Source organism: Notolepis coatsorum (assembly GCF_963971535.1).
Source record: "Notolepis coatsorum genome assembly, chromosome: 18".
In the NCBI taxonomy this organism is placed as follows: Eukaryota; Metazoa; Chordata; class Actinopteri; order Aulopiformes; family Paralepididae; genus Notolepis; species Notolepis coatsorum.
The window spans coordinates 22642004-22662522 of record NC_140182.1 but is presented as its reverse complement, the minus strand read 5'-3'; the positions used below and the strand labels follow the sequence as shown (position 1 = coordinate 22662522).

General features: G+C 42.2%; 1 protein-coding gene across 1 annotated transcript; it reads left to right on the top strand.

Moving 5' to 3' along the window:
• Positions 1 to 3163: 3163 nt before the first annotated feature.
• Positions 3164 to 14929, top strand: LOC311245268 (ceroid-lipofuscinosis neuronal protein 6 homolog; the record flags this gene model as incomplete). Its single annotated transcript, XM_084335104.1, has 6 exons — positions 3164 to 3289; positions 4024 to 4122; positions 11921 to 12109; positions 12410 to 12465; positions 13045 to 13167; positions 14617 to 14929. The coding sequence occupies 6 exons, from the start codon at positions 3164 to 3166 to the stop codon at positions 14927 to 14929; spliced, it is 906 nt and encodes a 301-aa protein (XP_084191230.1).
• Positions 14930 to 20519: the final 5590 nt, after the last annotated feature.

The following is a 20519-nucleotide window of genomic DNA, read 5'->3' as shown; positions in this document are numbered from 1 at the left end:
ATGGAGCCAAAGGGCTCTTTGTAACGGAATTAATACCAAAGGCCAGAAGGACGAGGCTCAAATGATTTCTCAACTTGTCATAAATGGCATGTCAATAAACACATGTAGCCTGCGGTGTCAGTCAAACGGAGCTGTCTCTCTGAGGTGAACAGGACCTGGGGTTTATTTTGCGACTCTACTCGTCCAAGTTGAGTGTGGTGTTCAGAGTCCAGTGGAGGAGGAGAGATGTCCTCATCATTCCGGAGGCGCCAGAACTGTGCCGCGACCTTTACGTCTAGGTTTGAGAAATATATTTTCTTTTCTTTATTAACCAACTTCTTAGGTCTATTCCACCACGGAAGCAGAGAATCATCATTGCAATTGTTATTATTATTATTATTATTATTATTATTATTATTATTATTATTATTATTATTATTATTATTATTATTATTATTATTATTATTATTATTATTATTATTATTATTATTATTATTATTATTATTATTATTATTATTATTATTATTATTAAATAACATATGGGTGTTTCTGAAACTACCATGTTTAAGTCCCAGCAGTGAAATTTGGGATTTATTTATAGTAAAATGTGTCATATGATTCTTGATAATTACATACATAGTGTTATTAAACATCTTGACTAAAAAGTATGACTAAATAATGTAATTTAATACAATCTATGAAGCATTGTATGGTTCCAAAACACCACTTTTGTTCATGTCCCCCAACTGGGGTCTCAATGTTGAGATGTGTAAACTAAGTTAGGTGGGTTCTGAACCCCAGAACCCACCTCACCCCTGCCCACTTTGACAACCTAGGATGGCTTAGAGTAGACGACAGAGTACAGCAACTTGCAATGGGCCTGGTCTACAAGATACACTATACGACCGGGGTGCCCATGTACATGTCAAAATACTGCCCAAAGGTCAGTGAATACCACAACCACTACACCAGAGGAAGCTCAACAAATCATGTTAAACCCAGATTCGGCTCAAACAAGGGACTAAACACGTTTCGCAATTATGCCACAACAATGTGGAACGCCCTACCCAAAGCTGTAAAGGAATGTGAATCCCTGCCCACATTCAAAACCGCTCTTAAAGAGCACCTACGGGAGGCTGCAATTCGAAACTGGCCACCGTAAATGCCCAAAACCCCCACCACCTCCTAATAGACAGTCTCCTCCCCACCGCATGTATATATTCCCTCCCCACCGTATGTATATTTCTCTCCCACCCACCCACCCCCTCCTAATGTACAGTCCCCTCCCCATCATATGTATATACTCTGTCAGGATCTAGGGGTAACAGTACTGTATATTTGAATACCGTTTATGTCACAAATGTATCAGTACTAAATACCTATATGTCCCTATGCCATAAATGTCATGTATGTTGTGTATGTCATAAATGTCTATATGAATTGAAAATGGGGGACCCTGATGGAAACAAGACAAACGTCTTTCTCAGGTCTGCATCCCCTTAACAATTGTATGTATTGAGCCGTACTGTATTGTACCCATTCTGCAATCTGTTAAATAAAGTGTTCATTCATTCATTCATTCATTCATTCATTCATTCATTCATTCATTCATTCATTCATTCATTCATTCATTCATTCATTCAAGTTAAGCACAATATAATATAATATAATTATGGAATAAAATAAAATATAGGCCAGGGCTGTACAACTGTAAATAAAGAGGTTGAATAATATTAAATGGGATATAAACTCAATTAAATATAGCACAATAGAATATAGTACAATACAAATAAAATAGGAATAGGAATGGGCCAGGGGCCAGGCTGTGCAATTGGGCAGTTATGTGCAAAGAGTATGAGTCAGTGAAGTATGAACAGGTATGTTTGGTTGTTTATGCAAGTATTTAGTCCAGTAGGGGTGTGTTAATGCAACACAGTGGGGGTGTCAGTGAGGGTCCCGAGCCTTGTTGATGAGGCTCACTGCAGAGGGGAAGAAGCTGTTCTTGTGGAGTGAGAGGAGTGACGTTTGAGTCCTTGTTATGACACTGAATACAATGCCATAGTAAAAGTTTTATTTCAAAGTCAAACAAATGTAATTGCTATATAGAAACAGAATTTAGCATGTGAGCACATACTTGGCAGGCTGGGTCACCCACACTATGTGGTCCTCAAGATGTAGAATAACAAGTTAAAGATCATCTTTTCTTCTGAAGTATTTATTGTGTGTCCATACTAATTGTGTATTTTGAACTGTATTTATGAATGGGGGGGGGGGGGGCATCGATAATTATTTTTAAGAACTAAGGAGGGACCCTTCATGGAGAGAGATGTTCTGGTTAATAGATACCCTACTATCTTGTTAGTAATGGGCCCCTATCAGAAATGATTTGTGTGTGACATGGAGAAAAAAGGTAGCTTTTTGCCGGCTTCGTGTTCTGTGTGAAAAGCTCAGATCAGCATTTTGTAGACCACTAAAAGGCCTATACAACCTGGTCATGAAGCCTGCAATAAGCCTGGTTCTGCTCTGTGTGAAGAGACAGTCTATATACCACACTGACACATATTAAATCACTATCTGCCAACAGTCTATACCACAGTGACATGTATTAAATCACTACGACTGCAGCCATTTAGAATTTATACAACAATAGTACTGTATACAACAATATGAAAGCAATTATCTTGGGACATTTTCGTTACACTTTTGAACAACTACACATTTTAAATCACTTTAGGTGGAATCCCCCTTTAACTTAAAACATCAGGCTCATCTCCTGTTACACGCTAACATGCTACCTTCTTCTTTGTAACAGGTGCAGGACGTGAACTCATCTGTGTGTTTTGTAACAGGCCCATGAGGAGAACTCATCCGTGTGTTTTGTAACAGGCCCAGAGAGGAGAACTCATCCGTGTTGTTTTGTAACAGGTCCAGAGAGGAGAACTCATCTGTGTGTTTTGTAACAGGTCCAGAGAGGAGAACTCATCCATGTGTTTTGTAACAGGCACGGGCCCAGAGAGAAGAACTCATCCATGTGTTTTGTAACAGGCCCAGAGAGGAGAACTCATCCATGTTGTTTTGTAACAGGCCCAGAGAGGAGAACTCATCCATGTTGTTTTGTAACAGGTCCAGAGAGGAGAACTCATCCATGTTGTTTTGTAACAGGTCCAGAGAGGAGAACTCATCCATGTTGTTTTGTAACAGGTCCAGAGAGGAGAACTCATCCGTGTTAAAGCCCCAGTTTCACGTGGACCTGTGGCTCAGCTTCACCTTGCAGAACTGGTGTCTGGACTTAGGCCGGCCACTCGTTATGGTAAGAACTTGATGGAGCGAACACACTAGGGCTGATCAATGAATCGACTTTCTATAGGTAGGATTTTGGCTTCCCACGATCATAAAAACAAGAGAATCAAACAATTATTGCTATAATCTTCTGTGTTGTAAATGCAGTAGTAATCTCGAAGTAATCGAAGCAATCGAAGTAAGCCTCCACAGATATTGAGCATCATTTTGTAAAATGTGCAACCCTAGTTCCACCTAGTGTCTATAGTCCCCCCTGAGACATATTCAACCCTAGTTCCACCTAGTGTCTTATAGTCCCCCCTGAGATGTATTCAACCCTAGTTCCACCTAGTGTCTTATAGTCCCCCCTGAGATGTATTCAACCCTAGTTCCACCTAGTGTCTATAGTCCCCCCTGAGACATATTCAACCCTAGTTCCACCTAGTGTCTATAGTCTTTGAAATGTAGTGGAGTAAAAGTATAAAGTTCCCTAAAATAAAAATACTCACGGAAAGTACAAGTAGCTCGAAATTGTACATAAGTACAGTACTTGAGTAAAAATACTTAGTTACTTTCCACCACTGTGTATATCAGACAATGGATCCGCTCCCCTCCAGAAGTGAATTCAAGACCAGACACAAGATATGGGGGAGATTTCTACAGCAGACATTGATCTCACACAAGGAAGTTTGTCCATGAGCCAACTGCACCTGATACTATATATATATATATCTTTTGTCTTTCGTGTCATGATGTTTTTTTCAGATCATCCTCCCGTCCGACTGGTTTCCTCTGAACAGACCCGGTGCCAGAGAGTATCTCCACATGGCCTACAACATCATCACCCCCTTCCTGCTCCTCAAGGTAACTAGTGTTAACCCTTTCACTACCACACTACAGAAGGTTAACCTTTGTAGTGTGGTGGTGAAAGGTTAACCTTCTGTAGTGTGGTAGTGAAAGGTTAACCTTCTGTAGTGTGGTAGTGAAAGGTTAACCTTCTGTAGTGTGGTAGTGAAAGGTTAACCTTCTGTAGTGTGATAGTGAAAGGGTGAACCTTCTGTAGTGTGGTAGTGAAAGGTTAACCGTCTGTAGTGTGATAGTGAAAGCCAGGGTTAACCTTCTGTAGTGTGGTAGTGAAAGGTTAACCGTCTGTAGTGTGGTAGTGAAAGGTTAACCGTCTGTAGTGTCAGTGGTGCGTTATTGAAATCATCTGGGGTGTCACGCACCACGTGCACGCGCGCTTCCTGCGCGTGCGCGCGCTCCCGCGAATGCGCATTTAATGTCCCCTCGCTTGGGCACAGACTAAAGACAGTGCCTAATTGCCTCTACGAATGGAATGTAACACGTCTTCACAACAAGGTTAGGTGTGAATGTGTCTGAGAACGTATTTAACACACCTGACGACCGGAGCTATTGATATGCAAATAGCGAGTGAGGTCCCACACCGTGCTACCCCGTCCCATGAACAACGCATGCCTGTGTAGTGTGGCAGTGAAAGGTTAACCGTCTGTAGTGTGGTAGTGAAAGGTTAACCGTCTGTAGTGTGGCAGTGAAAGGGTTAACCTTATGTATTGTCGCAGTGAAAGGGTTAACCATGTGGTAGTGAAAGGGTTAACATCCAGGACATGTCTTATTCACCAGTCATCTCAGAGGGCGGTTCCTTCTTTTCATTACAATTCAAAAGTCCACTATGTCATCTCTTACGCAACGGCGGCCCCCGGTGGCCGCAAGAAGTAACTGCTCAGTGTTTCACAGAAAAAATATTTTCAAGTGAGGAAACTCTTTTTTATTTTTGCTCTAGAATGAGACACCGTTTAGGACTGGCTATTGTCACGCCATGAGACATCACACCTAACCCTAATCTCAACTACAGGTGAAAGATATTTTCTGTTACCAGTACATCATGCAAAACCATGCCACCTGGTGCGGAATGGCGTGATAGTAGGGAGTCTCTGCCTTTTACCTGCTAATAACACAGATACGGTTTCACAGCACTGATCATGGCCCGAGCAGAAGGGCTCGTACCTGCAACTGAACAATCTCAAGTCCAGGGGTGTAAAGTACTTGAGTAATTGTACTTCGTTACAATACTTAAGTACTGTTTTGGGGGATTTGTACTTTACTCAAGTATCATTAGGTTTGTATACTTTTACTCAATTACATTTCACAGAAAAAAAACATACTTTTTACTCCTTACATTTAAAATGCAGACCTACAAAGTACAAAGTACAAATCTCGCAGGTCCAATAATTTTAATTAGTATTTTGTTTCTCTGGCCGAACTAACGTTAACGTTATTAATCCTGTGGCCGCACTTTATTTAAAAACAGCCAATCAAATCCCCATCAATGGAAAATTAACCCGCCCATACCCATGCTGATTGGTCCTTGTGCAAGACTAGAAAGCGGGGATCTTTGATTAAACACCTGCTATCAGAAAGTTTTTACTTTTACTTTTTTAGTATTTAAGTACATTTAAAAGTAGAAACCTTTTTACTTTTACTCAAGTGTGTTTTTAGCCTGATACTCTGACTTTTACTTGAGTACGATTTTGAGACGGTACCCTGTACTTTTCACACCCCTGCTCAATTCCCGCCCTCTCTTAGCTTGACAGAGGAAACACACTCTTGTGATAGGAGGGTCCAGAACAAATCTTAGTTTGACCAAGGAAAGCAACGGTTGTGATTGGTGGGTCAAGAAAGAAAGGCATATAGCTTGAGATGCTGTCTGTTCATTCGCTTGGTTTCACCCTGTTGGGAGGGTCTTCTCGTGCCAAGTGGTAGGAGGCAGCCCTCACAGCCTGGCCTGAAAGTGGAAAACCGCTCTCAAAATGTGAAATAGGAATAGAAATAGACTCCATGTGACTATTAGAGAGAGGTCAGGATCCTTGGTGTTAAAGGACCACGCCAACATTATGGGAAATGTTGGGGACCCTGATGGAAACAAGACAAACGTCTTTCTCAGGTCTGCATCCCCTTAACAATTGTATGTATTGAGCCGTACTGTATTGTACCCATTCTGCAATCTGTTAAATAAAGTTTTCATTCATTCATTCATTGGTCTCCAAAGTCAGACACCAATTTCCTCTGTGCGTTCAGTAGAAAGCTATCCTGCTGCAAGCTAGCCTAGCTTAGCACAATGCATGGAAGTGGATCACTTCACTAGCTGTTAGCTTCCATTCATTTGACCTCAGTTACCAGCACTCATTAGATGTAAGATGGACCTGTCATAATAACAGTCTTTTTCACGTTTTGACTGTTCAAACTAAATCAATGTTTAATGTTACATTATGACTACACAGTACTGTTATGTACCACGAGCCTGATCACTCCTGTGTCACTGTGCAGGCAGGCCTGATCACTCCTGTGTCACGGGGCATGCAGGTGAGGGCTGCCAATTAGCCAATTAGTGCTGATTGGTTACCTGCTGGGAGTATCTTTAAAACCAACCCTGGTAACACACATGCAGGGTCGGTGCTTAGAGGGAGAGCTGTCACATTCTTCCAGTCCGTGTCCGTTGGGTTTACATTAGTACATTAGTTTACATTTACATTAATAGTTCCTTGATATAGTAGCATTTTGAGTTAGAGCACGGGGTTTTGGTGTTGGTTTGCACATAGGTTGCATGCCCATGAGCCAGGGTCGTAACAGTTGGGCGCTTGTCCGGGATATTTTACCCCTAGAACTTTGTTTGGTGTTTTTTTTTTGTGTTACACAGGGTGTCATGGTATTATGGTTTGGGTGGTGTTCGTTACATAGTGTGTAACGTGGGGGCTTGAGCCGTTTTCGTCAAACAGGTGAGTATGCCGTATTTGTTTGTAATTTGATGTGACTACTTATGCTGTTAAAATATATAGTTTAGTGGGCACCACATGTAGATAGGGACATTATTTTCTGGTTGTTGGTTAGCGTCCTGTGCACCACGTACTCCTGGGGCAGTCAGGGAAGGGATTAGCACCATCTGCTTGTCTGGTACCGTATCATGTACTGGACGGGTGGATGGTCAAGTATGATCTTTGACTGGTAGCAGGTGTGGTTGAAGATGGTTAGGTCTACAGGGCATTAGTTTAAGGGTAGGTAGATTAGGGCGGCCAGAAAACACAGGTAGTGTGGTAGGGCTTGATTTAGTGTTTCTTAGGGTAGACATGTGGTGGGCCGGTTTTGACTGCAGTTTAGACGTAGAAGCATATGTAGTTATATCAGGTTAGAAGGCGCACCTGTTTGGAATTGTTTGTTGGATTTATTTTGTTTGTTTGAGTGTTTGGTGAGCATACCTGGTAGCACCTAACACCCTGCGTGTATGACACGTCTATTTAGGGTGGGTGTGTTTTATTTTTATTTATTTTTTTGCAACCTAGGAAGGTGCGCTCCGTATAGCTCACATTTCCACCGCGTTCCCTTCTGGTGGTTATTATTGGCATTTAGCATTCTTCAGTGGTTCTTCAGTGGTTCTTCATGGTTCTTCAGTGGTTCTTCGTGGTTCTTCAGTGGTTCGTTAGGGGGGTCTTCGTGGTTCGTTAGTGGTTCTTCGTGACTGTGAGGTAAAGTGTGTAGCTTGTGGTGGCTGGTACAGTGACGATGGCTTCCATCAAGGACTTTGTTGATCGCCCGTCTCATGACATGTTGGAGAAGTTTTCCAAAGAACAACTTCTAGAACTTGCTGTACACTACAGGGTAGAGCTTTCTGCAGGTGAGAAACGTTTGAAGCCGACTGCCTTGAGTGCTTTAAGGGTGTTACTCATTAGGGAGCAGGTGCTTGAGGAGAGGGTGGAGGAGCCTCCTTCGTCTGGCGCGTCTCCGCTATTACCTGGTGTAGAGGGTGAGTGGAGGATTAGGGAGTTGGAGTTTAAGGAAAGGCAGCTAGAGGGAGAGTGTGAGGAGAGGAGAGAGGAGCGTGAGCTTAAGGAGAGAGAGAGTAAAGAGGAGCGTGAGCTTAAGGAGAGAGAGAGAGGAAAGAGGAGCGTGAGCTTAAGGAGAGAGAGAGGAAAGAGGAGCGTGAGCATGAGCGTGAGCGTGAGGAGCGTGAGTTTAAGGAGAAACAAATGTTGCTGGAGCACGAGCGTGCACAGAAGGAGCTTGAATATAAGCATGCTGCCTTGCAGGCGGGTGCTCTGCATCCAGAGTCACGTTCCGGTTTTGATGTAGGCAGGAATATTAGGATGGTGCCACCATTTGTTGAGAAAGACGTGGAAAGATATTTTCCCCTTTTTGAACGGGTGGCAACCACATTGAAGTGGCCTGATACCGCCTGGACACTGCTGCTGCAATGTGTTTTAGTTGGTAGGGCACAAGAAGCCTACACTGCTCTGTCCCTTGAACAAAGCGCTGATTATGAGCTTGTTAAAGCTTCCATATTGAGGGCTTATGAGTTGGTCCCCGAGGCCTATCGTCAGCGTTTTAGAGGTTATCGCAGGTCGGAGGGGCAGTCTTATGTTGAATTTGGAAGGGAGAAGGAGAACCTGTTTGACAGGTGGTGCACTTCTCAGAAGGCAGAGTCAAGAGAGCAGCTTAGGCAGTTGATTCTCCTAGAGGAGTTTAAAAGATGTGTTCCTGATACCGTTTCCACACATCTAAATGAGCGTAAAGTATCGAAGATAGGCGACGCCGCTGTCTTCGCTGATGAGTTTGTGTTGACACACAAGTCCGTGTTTTTGGAGGACTACCGTGTTGAGTCCGGGGATAGGCGTCCTGTTCAGGGGGGCCGTTTCCCAAAACCTGTGTCTGCTGGTCAGTTAACTTCACCTCCTAGGCGGGGTGGTTCTGCTGGTGCATTCCCAGAAGGGATTATCTGTTTCTACTGTAAAGAACCTGGTCATATCGTTGCTGGGTGCCCGGTGCTTGAGCAGAAAAATGTCAGAACCGTGGCTCTGGTAGAAACCATATGCAGAACGCCTATGCCAACGTTAGATGGTGATGGGGGAGTATCAAACGTGTGGACAAAGAGCTCGAGGGTTCCTCAAGGTTTATGATGGATGGATTTGTTTCCCTGACTAATGCACTAGAGTCCAAACAGGCTATAACAATTTGGAGAGATACCGGTGCTTTTCAGTCCCTTATTCTGGAGGGGGTTTTGCCGTTTTCAGAAAACTCTTCTTTGCATTCCGGTGTCGTTGTTCGGGGCTTTGGGGGTGGATTTGTGGATGCACCTTTGCATGAGGTCACGTTCAATTCTCCCTTAGTATCAGGCAATGTTGTTGTGGGGGTATGTTCTCACATTCCCATAAAGGGGGTGTCCTTCATTCTAGGGAATGATTTGGCTGGTGACAAAGTGTTGGCTACTCCGGTTGTAGCTCCCATTCCTGTGGTTTCTGAGGTCCCTAATGAGCTGGCACAGAAACATCCAGGAGTGTTCCCTGTGTGTGCTGTGGCACGGGAAATGTCAAAGGACAAAAGTGATGTTGTTGATACTTCGACTTGGGACATTACACTTAGTGACACATTCTTTGTTGAATTAAAATGTGTACCTGTTGAGAATTTTGGAAAGCACACTGTGGATGTACCTCTGCATAATGATTCTCTTGATTATGGCTTTGTGTTAGGCCCGGTGGTGAAACCAGAGTTGACATGCGTGCCGGAGAAGCATGTGACAGGAGATGATATGGCAGCGCAGTGTCTCAGGCTGAGGCCACGAACGAATTGGAGGATGAGTGTGGGAAGGATGCTATGAGAGGTGCTGTTGTTTCATGTGACACTGTTCTAGTTGGAGAGGCTACTAAGCCTGACTTAGGCTGCCAGCCTTCCCACAGTAGCTCTATTGTCCCTAATGTTTCACTTGTGGGCAGGGATGGTCCCAGTATGTCAGTTGATGATTCTGACATTGATCCACATGTCCACACGGATTCTCTGCCATGCACTAGGTGTGATGGTCACCCTAGTTACCTGTGTCCTGTGGAGCAGGAGCCGCCTTCGCGACCTGGTCTGTTGAGTGGCAGCCATTTTGATTTTGATCAGGACAATGTTATTTTGGGTGACGCCATTTTAGATGGTGTTCCAGACGTTTTTGTGACTGTCGTACTGCCATGCTCCCGGTACGCTGGGGCTGTACCTGAGGCGGTACATCCTACTCTGGATGTTCACGATTTGCAGTATCCTGAACTGCCAGTGCCAGGTGGGATGGATATGGGCGCGGTGGTGGTATCAGTGATCTATGGTTTTTGTTTTGCTGTGTTCTGTTCTGTTGAGCGCAGTTCTCAGGTTGATTTTGGTTTGCAGTCTATTTTTGACAGATCGGTATCGGTGGAGGGGCCTGTTGAAAGGGAGCATACAACACGGTTGGTGGTCGTGTTCGACAGGGGCCGACCCGCTATCGCTGTTGTGGTAGTGGCCCTGACAACTAATGGGTCACAGTTGTTTTTTTTGTTTTTGTTTATGGGTTGTTGTGTGGTGGTTGCCTCTGGGGCAACCAGTTTGGTGGGGGAGGTGTTATGTACCACGAGCCTGATCACTCCTGTGTCACTGTGCAGGCAGGCCTGATCACTCCTGTGTCACAGGGCATGCAGGTGAGGGCTGCCAATTAGCCAATTAGTGCTGATTGGTTACCTGCTGGGAGTATCTTTAAAACCAACCCTGGTAACACACATGCAGGGTCGGTGCTTAGAGGGAGAGCTGTCACATTCTTCCAGTCCGTGTCCGTTGGGTTTACATTAGTACATTAGTTTACATTTACATTAATAGTTCCTTGATATAGTAGCATTTTGAGTTAGAACACGGGGTTTTGGTGTTGGTTTGCACATAGGTTGCGTGCCCATGAGCCAGGGTCGTAACAAGTACCAAAATAGCAAAGTCATAATTTTTGTCAATACATAGACATTATCAGAAAGTACTTGGTAATTTCTGGTAATAACAAGTCATTATATGTAATTATACTGTGTCATTTCTTGGTTAAATTCGATTTGATTCAAATGTATTGTCATTATACAGCACAAGTACAGTACAATGAAAAGAAGGTTGTCATCCAACCAGAGTGCAAATGTGAGAGTAAAGTAATAGTAATATACAATGTACAGGTGATTAAACCGGATCTAAAATATATAAAGAGTACTGCTGAGTAATAGTGCTACAGGTATAAAGACACTATAGAAGTCATAGTGGCCAGCGGTATGACTACTAAGAGTAGGTAAGGAATATGTACAGATATAGATATAGTATCTACAGATATGTAAACAGATTTTGTGCAGGTATGTACAGACAGGTGGATAGATATATATACAGTAAGAATAAAAAAATATATACAGTATATACAGAATTATTGTACATTCTATCATACAGAGTTATATGGATTATATGCAGGTGTATAAGTAGGTATATAGAAAGGATTATATACAGGTATGTATATGACAGATACTGTAGACAGACAGATATGTATATGCGGTAAATATAAATAAATAGCTTAGCACAATGAATGGAAGCGGACAGTGCCGGTTAGCCTAGGCATAGTCCAACTAACACCTCTCCCGAAGGCTAACCGGCACTGTCCGCTTCCATTCATTGTGCTAAGCTAGGCTAACAGGCAGCCAGATAGCTTTCTACTGAACGCACAGAGAGGAAACTATTCTTGTCTCTCTCTGGAGAAGACGGAAAGCTAATTTCCCAAAACGTTGGCGTGTTCCTTTAAGATTATCATGATTACTATGATTATGTGAACGTTTGCTAACGGTTCCTCCAGCTGATCGAGCGCAGCCCCATGACGTTGCCCCGCTCTGCCATCCACCTCTGCATCATCGCCTGCGTCACAGGCGCCAGCATCCACCTGGTGGGTGACTCCATCACCCAGCGCCTGCTGCTGAGTGGCTACCAGCTCCACCTGTCCGTCAGAGAGAACCCCATCATCAAGAACCTCAAACCCGCCTCCCTGGTATTATATACACTCCTTCTCTTTGACCCTTCGACCTTTTCAGGTGTGCATGTTTTATTTTGTAGTTCTCTTGGGGTTCTAGAACTCAAAGTGTGAGATGGTACGTGGGAGAGGGTGTACCACCCGCGCACCTCGCTCCTCCAGACCTAAACAACGTGCGAAACCAGGAGGCACACCTTTGGCTGTTTGATGGCTTTACAGATTCTATCTTTAATGTAGAAACGCCCACTGAGTAAGAGGAAAGTTGAGTTGATTATTGGACCTTGTTGATTTTATTGCTCTTCTTTGTTTTTTTTACAGATCGATTCCTTTGAGCTCCTTCACTATTATGATGAGAATCTTGGCCATTTCATGTGGTAAGCGACATATTGTATACCTTGACTTAAAGGACAGGTTTACTTAAAAAAAATAATAAAATGTATCCCAGGTTCTGTTTAAACATTGTGATGTTGACTAGTACTGAACCCAGACTCTATTTAAACATTGTGATGTTGACTAGTACTCAACCAGGCTCTATTTAAACACTGTGATGTTGACTAGTACTGAACACAGACTCTATTTAAACATTGTGATGTTGACTAGTACTCAACCCAGGCTCTATTTAAACATTGTGATGTTGACTAGTACTGAACCCAGACACTATTTAAACACTGATGTTGACTAGTACTGAACACAGACTCTATTTAAACATTGTGATGTTGACTAGTACTCAACCCAGGCTCTATTTAAACATTGTGATGTTGACTAGTACTGAACCCAGGCTCTATTTAAACATTGTGATATAGTGGTAGTGAAAGGGTCTGTAGTGAGTCCTGTTCCAGAGACCCAATTTTCACATACAGTTGAATCAGTTATGAAAAAATAAAAAATAAAGATATATATATTTATATTTAACCTCTTTATTTTTTTATTTTTTTTTACCTTCTCTTCCAAAGGCATGTTCCCTTCTTCCTCATCCTCTTCCTCTACTTCACCGGCTGCTTCACGCACACGAAGGAGGAGGAGAACATGCCATCGGCTGCCTGGATCCTCCTGGTGCCCAGCGCCGTCTACTATTGGTCAGTTTGTCAACATTAATATTGAACTTTTGCTAGAACTTTTGTTTGTAAGTTGAGATAAGAGAAGTTAGTCTGCAGTGTTTCAGCAGCAAAGAAGACAGATGTTTAAATTACAAACCTTTATTTAAACTCGAAAGACAACGGAGGTTTCCCCCTCGCGGCCCCCCATGTTTCACCCCTCCTCCCTCCTCCACCTTCTCCAGCCCCTCCCTTTGACCCCGCCCCCATGTCTCATCCTCCTATCTCCTTCCTACCCGGTCCCCTGACCACACTCCTTTGGTGTGTATAAATATCGACATACAACTTTATTCTGGGAGCCACTTCCGGGGTCCCAGGCCAGGACTTCCGGTCTTCTGGTCTTCTGAAGCCAATCTCCTGTGTTTTATCCTAATACATTTGTAATTATCAACTATCCACCAGCGAATTATTCCTCCGATACAACCACGACAATCGCCATGATGGTACCACTTTTGTACTATATGCCGATATGCATCGGGCAAAAATGGGGCTAGTTTTGCACAACACGCCTGACGATTGCATACCCAAAGTCATTTGCGATTTATTATACTTTATACTTATAGCACATGCATGGTCTCTTTTTGAAAAGAAACATCTGAACTTTCTTCCACAACAAAAACGAATCACTGAGTGCTAATGCAATAGAATTACAGGTTCGAACACACTGAAGTAAAAGTTTTGTGTACCCACATTTCTGTTTATTTGTTGCCAGATGCCTGTTTTTAAGTTCCAGCTGAGAGGTAGGAGCTGGAAAACACAACGGTTCCATAGCCTGAAATCTTATCAACAGTACAGGGCCAAAGTTTATAACAATCCCACGAAAAATGTGTGTTTTACAAAGGTTTTTGTAATGTGTGTACCGGCGTTAATTCAGCATGATTATCCAAAATGGCCGCCCGCTTCCATTGATTCCGAGGCTCCAGTCAAAACAAAGGACTTCCCTGGCTTCCCGTTGCAATCAGCCCCCCGCAAGGGATAGCGTTGGCTCCAGAATTTTCATTGGCTACAACGGTGGTCAATCATTTTCTCCATCAGCGGTGACTGGTCCGGTCAGGACCCGGCCAAACCGGACGTGGTCACTCGGCCGAATGGCTTGTCAAATGACGCTCGTCTGATGTTTGGTCTTGTAACTCGAGACTGGAAGCACACAATAGGTTGAGTGAGGTGACGATCGAAAGGCGGAAAATTAAACTTTCCAACAATGTATTGGCTGATCGACAAAAACGCTGTCCGGAGCTGACAGACGAGCGCAAAGTGCCGCGACGTCTGATGCTTAAGTGGTTAAACAACACTATGGTATAATTCAATTTCAATCACCATACCGATGGTACATGGCACGATTCTTGCAGTTACTATCATGACGGTACAGACATGAAAGTCCCCCAAAGTAGAACCGCAAATCTCTCCCCCTCTCTTTTGTTCCCCCGGCAGGTACCTGATCACAGAGGGCCAGACGTTCATCCTCTTCATCTTCACCTTCTTCGCCATGACGGCCACGGTGCTCCACCAGGAGCGGAGGGGCCGCGTCCCGGACAGCAACGGCCTCTTCCTGCTGCACGGCTTCCGCGCCGCCCTGGGCCTGGTGGCCATCTGGGTGGCCTGCCTGTGGAACGACCGCATCCTGAGGAAGAGGTACCCCGGAGTGATGTACGTCCCAGAGCCGTGGGCCTTCTACACGCTGCACATGGAGCGCTGCCACGGCAACCACCATGGCAACCACCACCACGGCAACCACCACTTGTAGCACAAAGCCCCAAGTCAAATTTATTTTTATATTGTTCCAATACTGAAGGTTTATTTGAACCCATATTCAGATTCAGATTCAGATTCAGATTCAGATTCCTTTAATAAGCCATATGTGTAAACACATTGGTAATTGTTTTGGCAATTACAGCGTATGCATTTTTCCATAAATCTTTTCTTCACATAACAACAGCTACAACAGACAGAGGACAAAGACAGTGCAGTGAAGGATTAATAATAACTTGAATAAATATATATATATATAAAGTGTATAAAGTATAAAGTAAAGTGCAGAGTTCCAGGTCAGTCCCAGACTCCCAGTGCAGTATTTTTGCCAGTGTCATTGTTATTGTGCCAGTGTCACTTGGGGGCGGGGGGGGGGGGGGGGCTGAGGCATTGATCAGCCTGGCGGCTGAGGGGAAAAAACGAGCTTTCACAGCCTTTGGGATCCGCAGCCTTCTCCCAGAGGGGAGCAGGGTGAAGAGGCTGTGGCCGGGGTGGGAGGGGTCGGCCATGATCTTTCTTGCCCTCTTCAGCGCCCTGGAGTCGTGCAGGGACCTGAGGGAGGGCAGGGGACAGCCGATCACCCTCTCCGCGGAGCGAATCACCCGCTGCAGCTTGGCGAGATCTTTTGCCGCTGCAGCGGGGAACCAGGAGATGATGGAGTGGGTGAGAATTGATTCGATGATGGCCGTGTAAAATTGGGCCATCATGGTCCTCTGCAGTTTAAATACGTTTCTGAGAGTATACATGCATTCCCCTTCTTATGTTTCTTTCATGTACTAATTCAAAGCACATGTTTAGTATGATAGTCATTCATATGCTGTAAATGTAATCTGAGTACACAGAGTACACAAATAAAAAATTTGTTTACCAAACAAAGTCCAACTGAAATTGGTATACATTTGTACCTATTTCAAACTATATCAAATAGAGTTTTGTACTATTTGTAATAGAGGTGTGCAGACTAGACGTCCTTATCTGTATTTTCTTTTTTAAATCTTTTATTCTATTTACAATACAAGATGGGAACAGATGTAATCAAATGAACTAATCTAATTAATTAGATTAAAGGAAGTCACGTTAAATCTGGCAAATGTATTTTCTAACTTAATATTAATTGGAAATGCAATTGTTGTGCCTTCAGACATCACATCTATTTAATATTGATATATAATTCATTATGAATATATATTTATACATTCATATACTGTACTTGTGCTCTCTCTCTATATATACTTTTATTTTTAACTAAACTAACGTTAATGTTTGCGTCTCTTAATGTATTTGTTAATCTTGTTATTCTTAAGTAATTTGCCCACCATTTCAAATTTTTTTTTTGCACAAATATTTCATCCCCTCATTCTATGTGGAGGAATCTAATCAACGGACTGCATTGTCATAGGGCGTAGGAAAGCTGACGGTCAGTGGCATACTGGCTCACACGTTTTATCATAATGCTGTCCCATGTTAATGTTGCTTTAATGTCTTTTTACTCATACCTAGCTACGGTATGGCATCCATTTAGTCAGTAGTACAGTAGAATTATAGCCCTGCATAGAGCAATGTATATCATTCAGTTGCATTTCATTACTTCAACGCTTGTAGTTCTCCATTTGTGTCATCAAATTGTACTTTTGCATCTGTAGTGTTAAAGACAGCAGAGGTTGAGTACTTTATTATCTAAAGATGGTGAGTTACAGTGTTGTGTTCATTCATAGTTACCCCTTTCACTGCCACACTACAGAAGGTTAAACCTTTACTATCACACTACCGTTAGTAGTGTGATAGTAAAGGTTTAACCTTCTGTAGTGTGGCAGTGAAAGGGTTAACCGGCTGTTGTGTGGCAGTGAAAGGGTTAACCTTCTGTGTATTGTCACAGTGAAAGGGTTAACCAATTGGTAGTGTGGCAGTGAAAGGGTTAAGACACTTCTGCTCAAGGGTTCAAATAAAGATTGAATGAATAGAAGGGTAGATGATGTGTAGGTGTGATGTATTCATTCAGCCAGAAGAGGGCAGAAGAGGACCATCCATCAGAGAAGCTCTTTTATAGTTTACAACAACTCTATGCCCTGCTGCTAATAAGTAGTGACGTACATTTTACAATGTACATCACCATTTACTATTTAATACATATTGTATTGTATTGTATGGAGTAATATGTATTGTCTACTGTCTATCAAAATATTTAACATTGTCCCTATGCTATGCACTATGTGAGCTCCAGGTGTCCCTGTACCATGTGTTATTAACACTTTGATTGCCTAAGGTTAAATTCATGACCATGCATGGGTTGCCGGCTCTATTTGTCTATGGAGAAATTCCCCTTCTTTGCAGGGCTATAACTTTTTAAATTCTATTGCTACATTGCCATTATTAGGGCCCATTCAAAGTCCTATATGTATTGTTCATTGTGTAGCAACGTTAAACTTTTTCATTCACATATTCATAGTAAAGTATGGTCTAATGTATAAGTATGTTTTCATCTCTTTCTGCAGCTTTCTCCAGAACGTGATCTATAGCCCCAAATGCATTATATTGATGATGAAATACAGTTTGATGGCAATCGGGGTGATATAAAAAATTTCAATTGGACGTACTTCTAGAATGATCTACGTATGATCTGATGATGACCGGATGGGCGGGGGATCGTTTATAATTCCGTGGGCAGCGTTATATCATTCATCTAGTGTGGGTCATATGTTCATCATAACAGTTTATATGGAATGCGTTCAAAAATAACGCTGAATCTTACCGTATCTTCCTCGCGCCGTTGGACGATCAGCGTGGTGTAGACCGTTTTCGATTATGGGATGTTTATCCTGATGAACCATTTCCAGCTTGTATAATAGTATATACGTCCAAATCATGTTGTTTATCGAGTTATTTTGCAACGGATCGCTATGTATTGTGACGAGCTAGAATGCCGGGACAAATACCGAGTGCCCGGAAGTAATATAGGTGAATAGCACATCGTCCATGTAACATCCTGTTAGGCGATTGCGCCGATCGGCCACCAGATGGCGCTCTTGAACCGCTAGAGGGTTCAGTGGGGCTTGTTGGTGGGTCTCAGGCCAGCGGATGGGAAATATGAATCAGATCACAGATTTTTGAAATATTGATATCAAAGACGAGTTACGGCGTCTTCGGCACCTTGAGCATGGCAGGGAAGGACGCCTAAAAACGTCTTCTGGCACCCAAAGTGTATTAGTAGACTACTAATGTGAAGGTGTTTATTAAAGGGTCATTTTTCAGGAGTTCAGTGCTCTGGATACATACATCTTCAATCATTAAAAGGTGCATTCGATTAGCGTTTGAAATGTTATTTCCATGCATGGAATTTATCTTTATCTTGCTATTGACTATTTTTGCTTATCATCACATTATACCGACCACCAAAATACTCATCACTATTTCTGCAGGAATTCTCAGAGCTGATCTCAGTTGGTATCGTTAGATGTGAAAGATTAATCCTACATTGAGATCTGAATATTCATATTAATAAAAAGAATGACCTCAAGGCTATTGATCGTACCAACCTATTGGACAGCTTTGAGCTAATACAACATAAGATAAGATGATCCTTTATTATTAATCCCCTTGGGGAAATTCAGGTGTCAGAACAGCATGGGGGGGGGGGGGGGGGGGGGGTACAGGGTGGGGATGCATAGCTTCACAGTCCTATACAGTCCAGTATCTACATACACTATAGATACACTATACAATATAAATACAAATACAATATAATATAAAAAAGTACAAAACACAAGATAGTCCAGTGATAAGAGTCCAGTGATATGAGTACATGTGAATCAGCCACCAACATGGTAACACTCTCGACTTGAGGTTGCACATAAAGTCTCAGTAATCAGATTATCTATATCTGACCATCACTGAGTGTTTTTCTTTTTATGGCAACCTAATATTAACAAATACCAGACTGTAGTTAAAAAGGGTACTAGGAAAAGTGCTCTAATGTTATGAGATAATTTGGGCGATGCAGTTTTAAGTTGCATGGTTGAAAATCTCAACAACATCTTGTCATTTACTTTAGATGCGTTTTGCTCCAATAAAGGTTCAAAATAGGTTGACTGACAGAATCTCCTCATGGTTAAACAATATCAGTGTTAGTCAAAATATCTCCTCATGGTTAAACAATATCAGTGTTAGTCAAAATATCTCCTCATGGTTAAACAATATCAGTGTTAGTCAAAATATCTCCTTGTGGTTAAACAATATCAGTGTTAGTCAAAATATCTCCTCATGGTTAAACAATAACAGTGTTAGTCAAAATATCTCCTCATGGTTAACCCTTTCACTGCCACACGACAGAAGGTTAACCCTTTACTATCACACAACCGACGGCGATGCTCCATCATTAGCATCATTAGCTCCGCATCCGGTTGTGTGATAGTAAAGGGCTAACCTTCTGTATTGTCACAGTGAAAGGGTTAAATAATATCAGTGTTAGTCAGAATTTTTTTTTAAAATTTTTTTTACCTTTATTTTACCAGGTAGTCACTTGAGATCAAAGATCTCTTTTTCGAGCAAGACCTGGCCAAAATGGCAGCAAAAACAAAAACAAACATACAAAATACACAAAACACAGACAGAGACATAAAAGGCAAAGTGGGGCAAGGGGATACATTTGAGCTGTAGCAAATTAGATTGAATGGGATTGGGGGAGATTGGAGGGTAAGGTAAAAAGGTAGAAATAGGATGGAAGGTGAGGCTTTGCAGGAGGTATTGTATATTAGTACACTGCATAGTATTGTATATTATATGGTAACTCAGTTACGTCTATTCTGCATCGAACATTGTACATATGTCTATACTGAACACTGTGACCTCATTTTCTACTTCTAATTTACATGCTATACTATGTTATTTGATACTTATCTTGTCTAGCACAGTCTCTGGAGCGTAACAGTAAGAAGCATTTTGTATACAAGTATTCTGTACTTCTGTATGACAACTATTAAAGAAACTTGAGGTTGCTGGGGAGAGAAGGTCAGGTTAAATATAAAATATAACAGCACATTATGCAGTGAAGCAGAATATCCTCATGATTAAACAATAACAGTGTCAGTCAAAATATCTCCTCATGGTTAAAGCAGTGTCCGTCAGTGTTAGTCAGACTAAGAGAATCTGTCTGACAGCTGAACAAAAATGGAGGAAAACTAATATACTGCAAAGAAAGTTTATATATAACTTTTCTAAGATTATCCCAGAGAATGCTGGAGAGCATTTCTTTTGGCAACCCCACACTTAATGTATTGCGTAATTTCAATGTGGAATTAAGGAATATCAAAATAAAAGCACACGTTGTTGAACTTGATCATGCATATTTATTAGAACATTTAATTACAGCATTATGTTATCAATACACATTTATAAAACGAGGCATATTTTGCCAAACTATGTTGCCAGAACAAAAAAACAAAAAAAGCTATTAATATTATAAATCGTTTTTTTGTCACCTACCCACGACCCCACTTTGGGTCGCGAATCGCGACCCGTAGTTTGAGAACCGCTGATCTATAGCATTTCATAAGTGGATATTATGACAGTGTCTCAAGTCATGTCCTAAA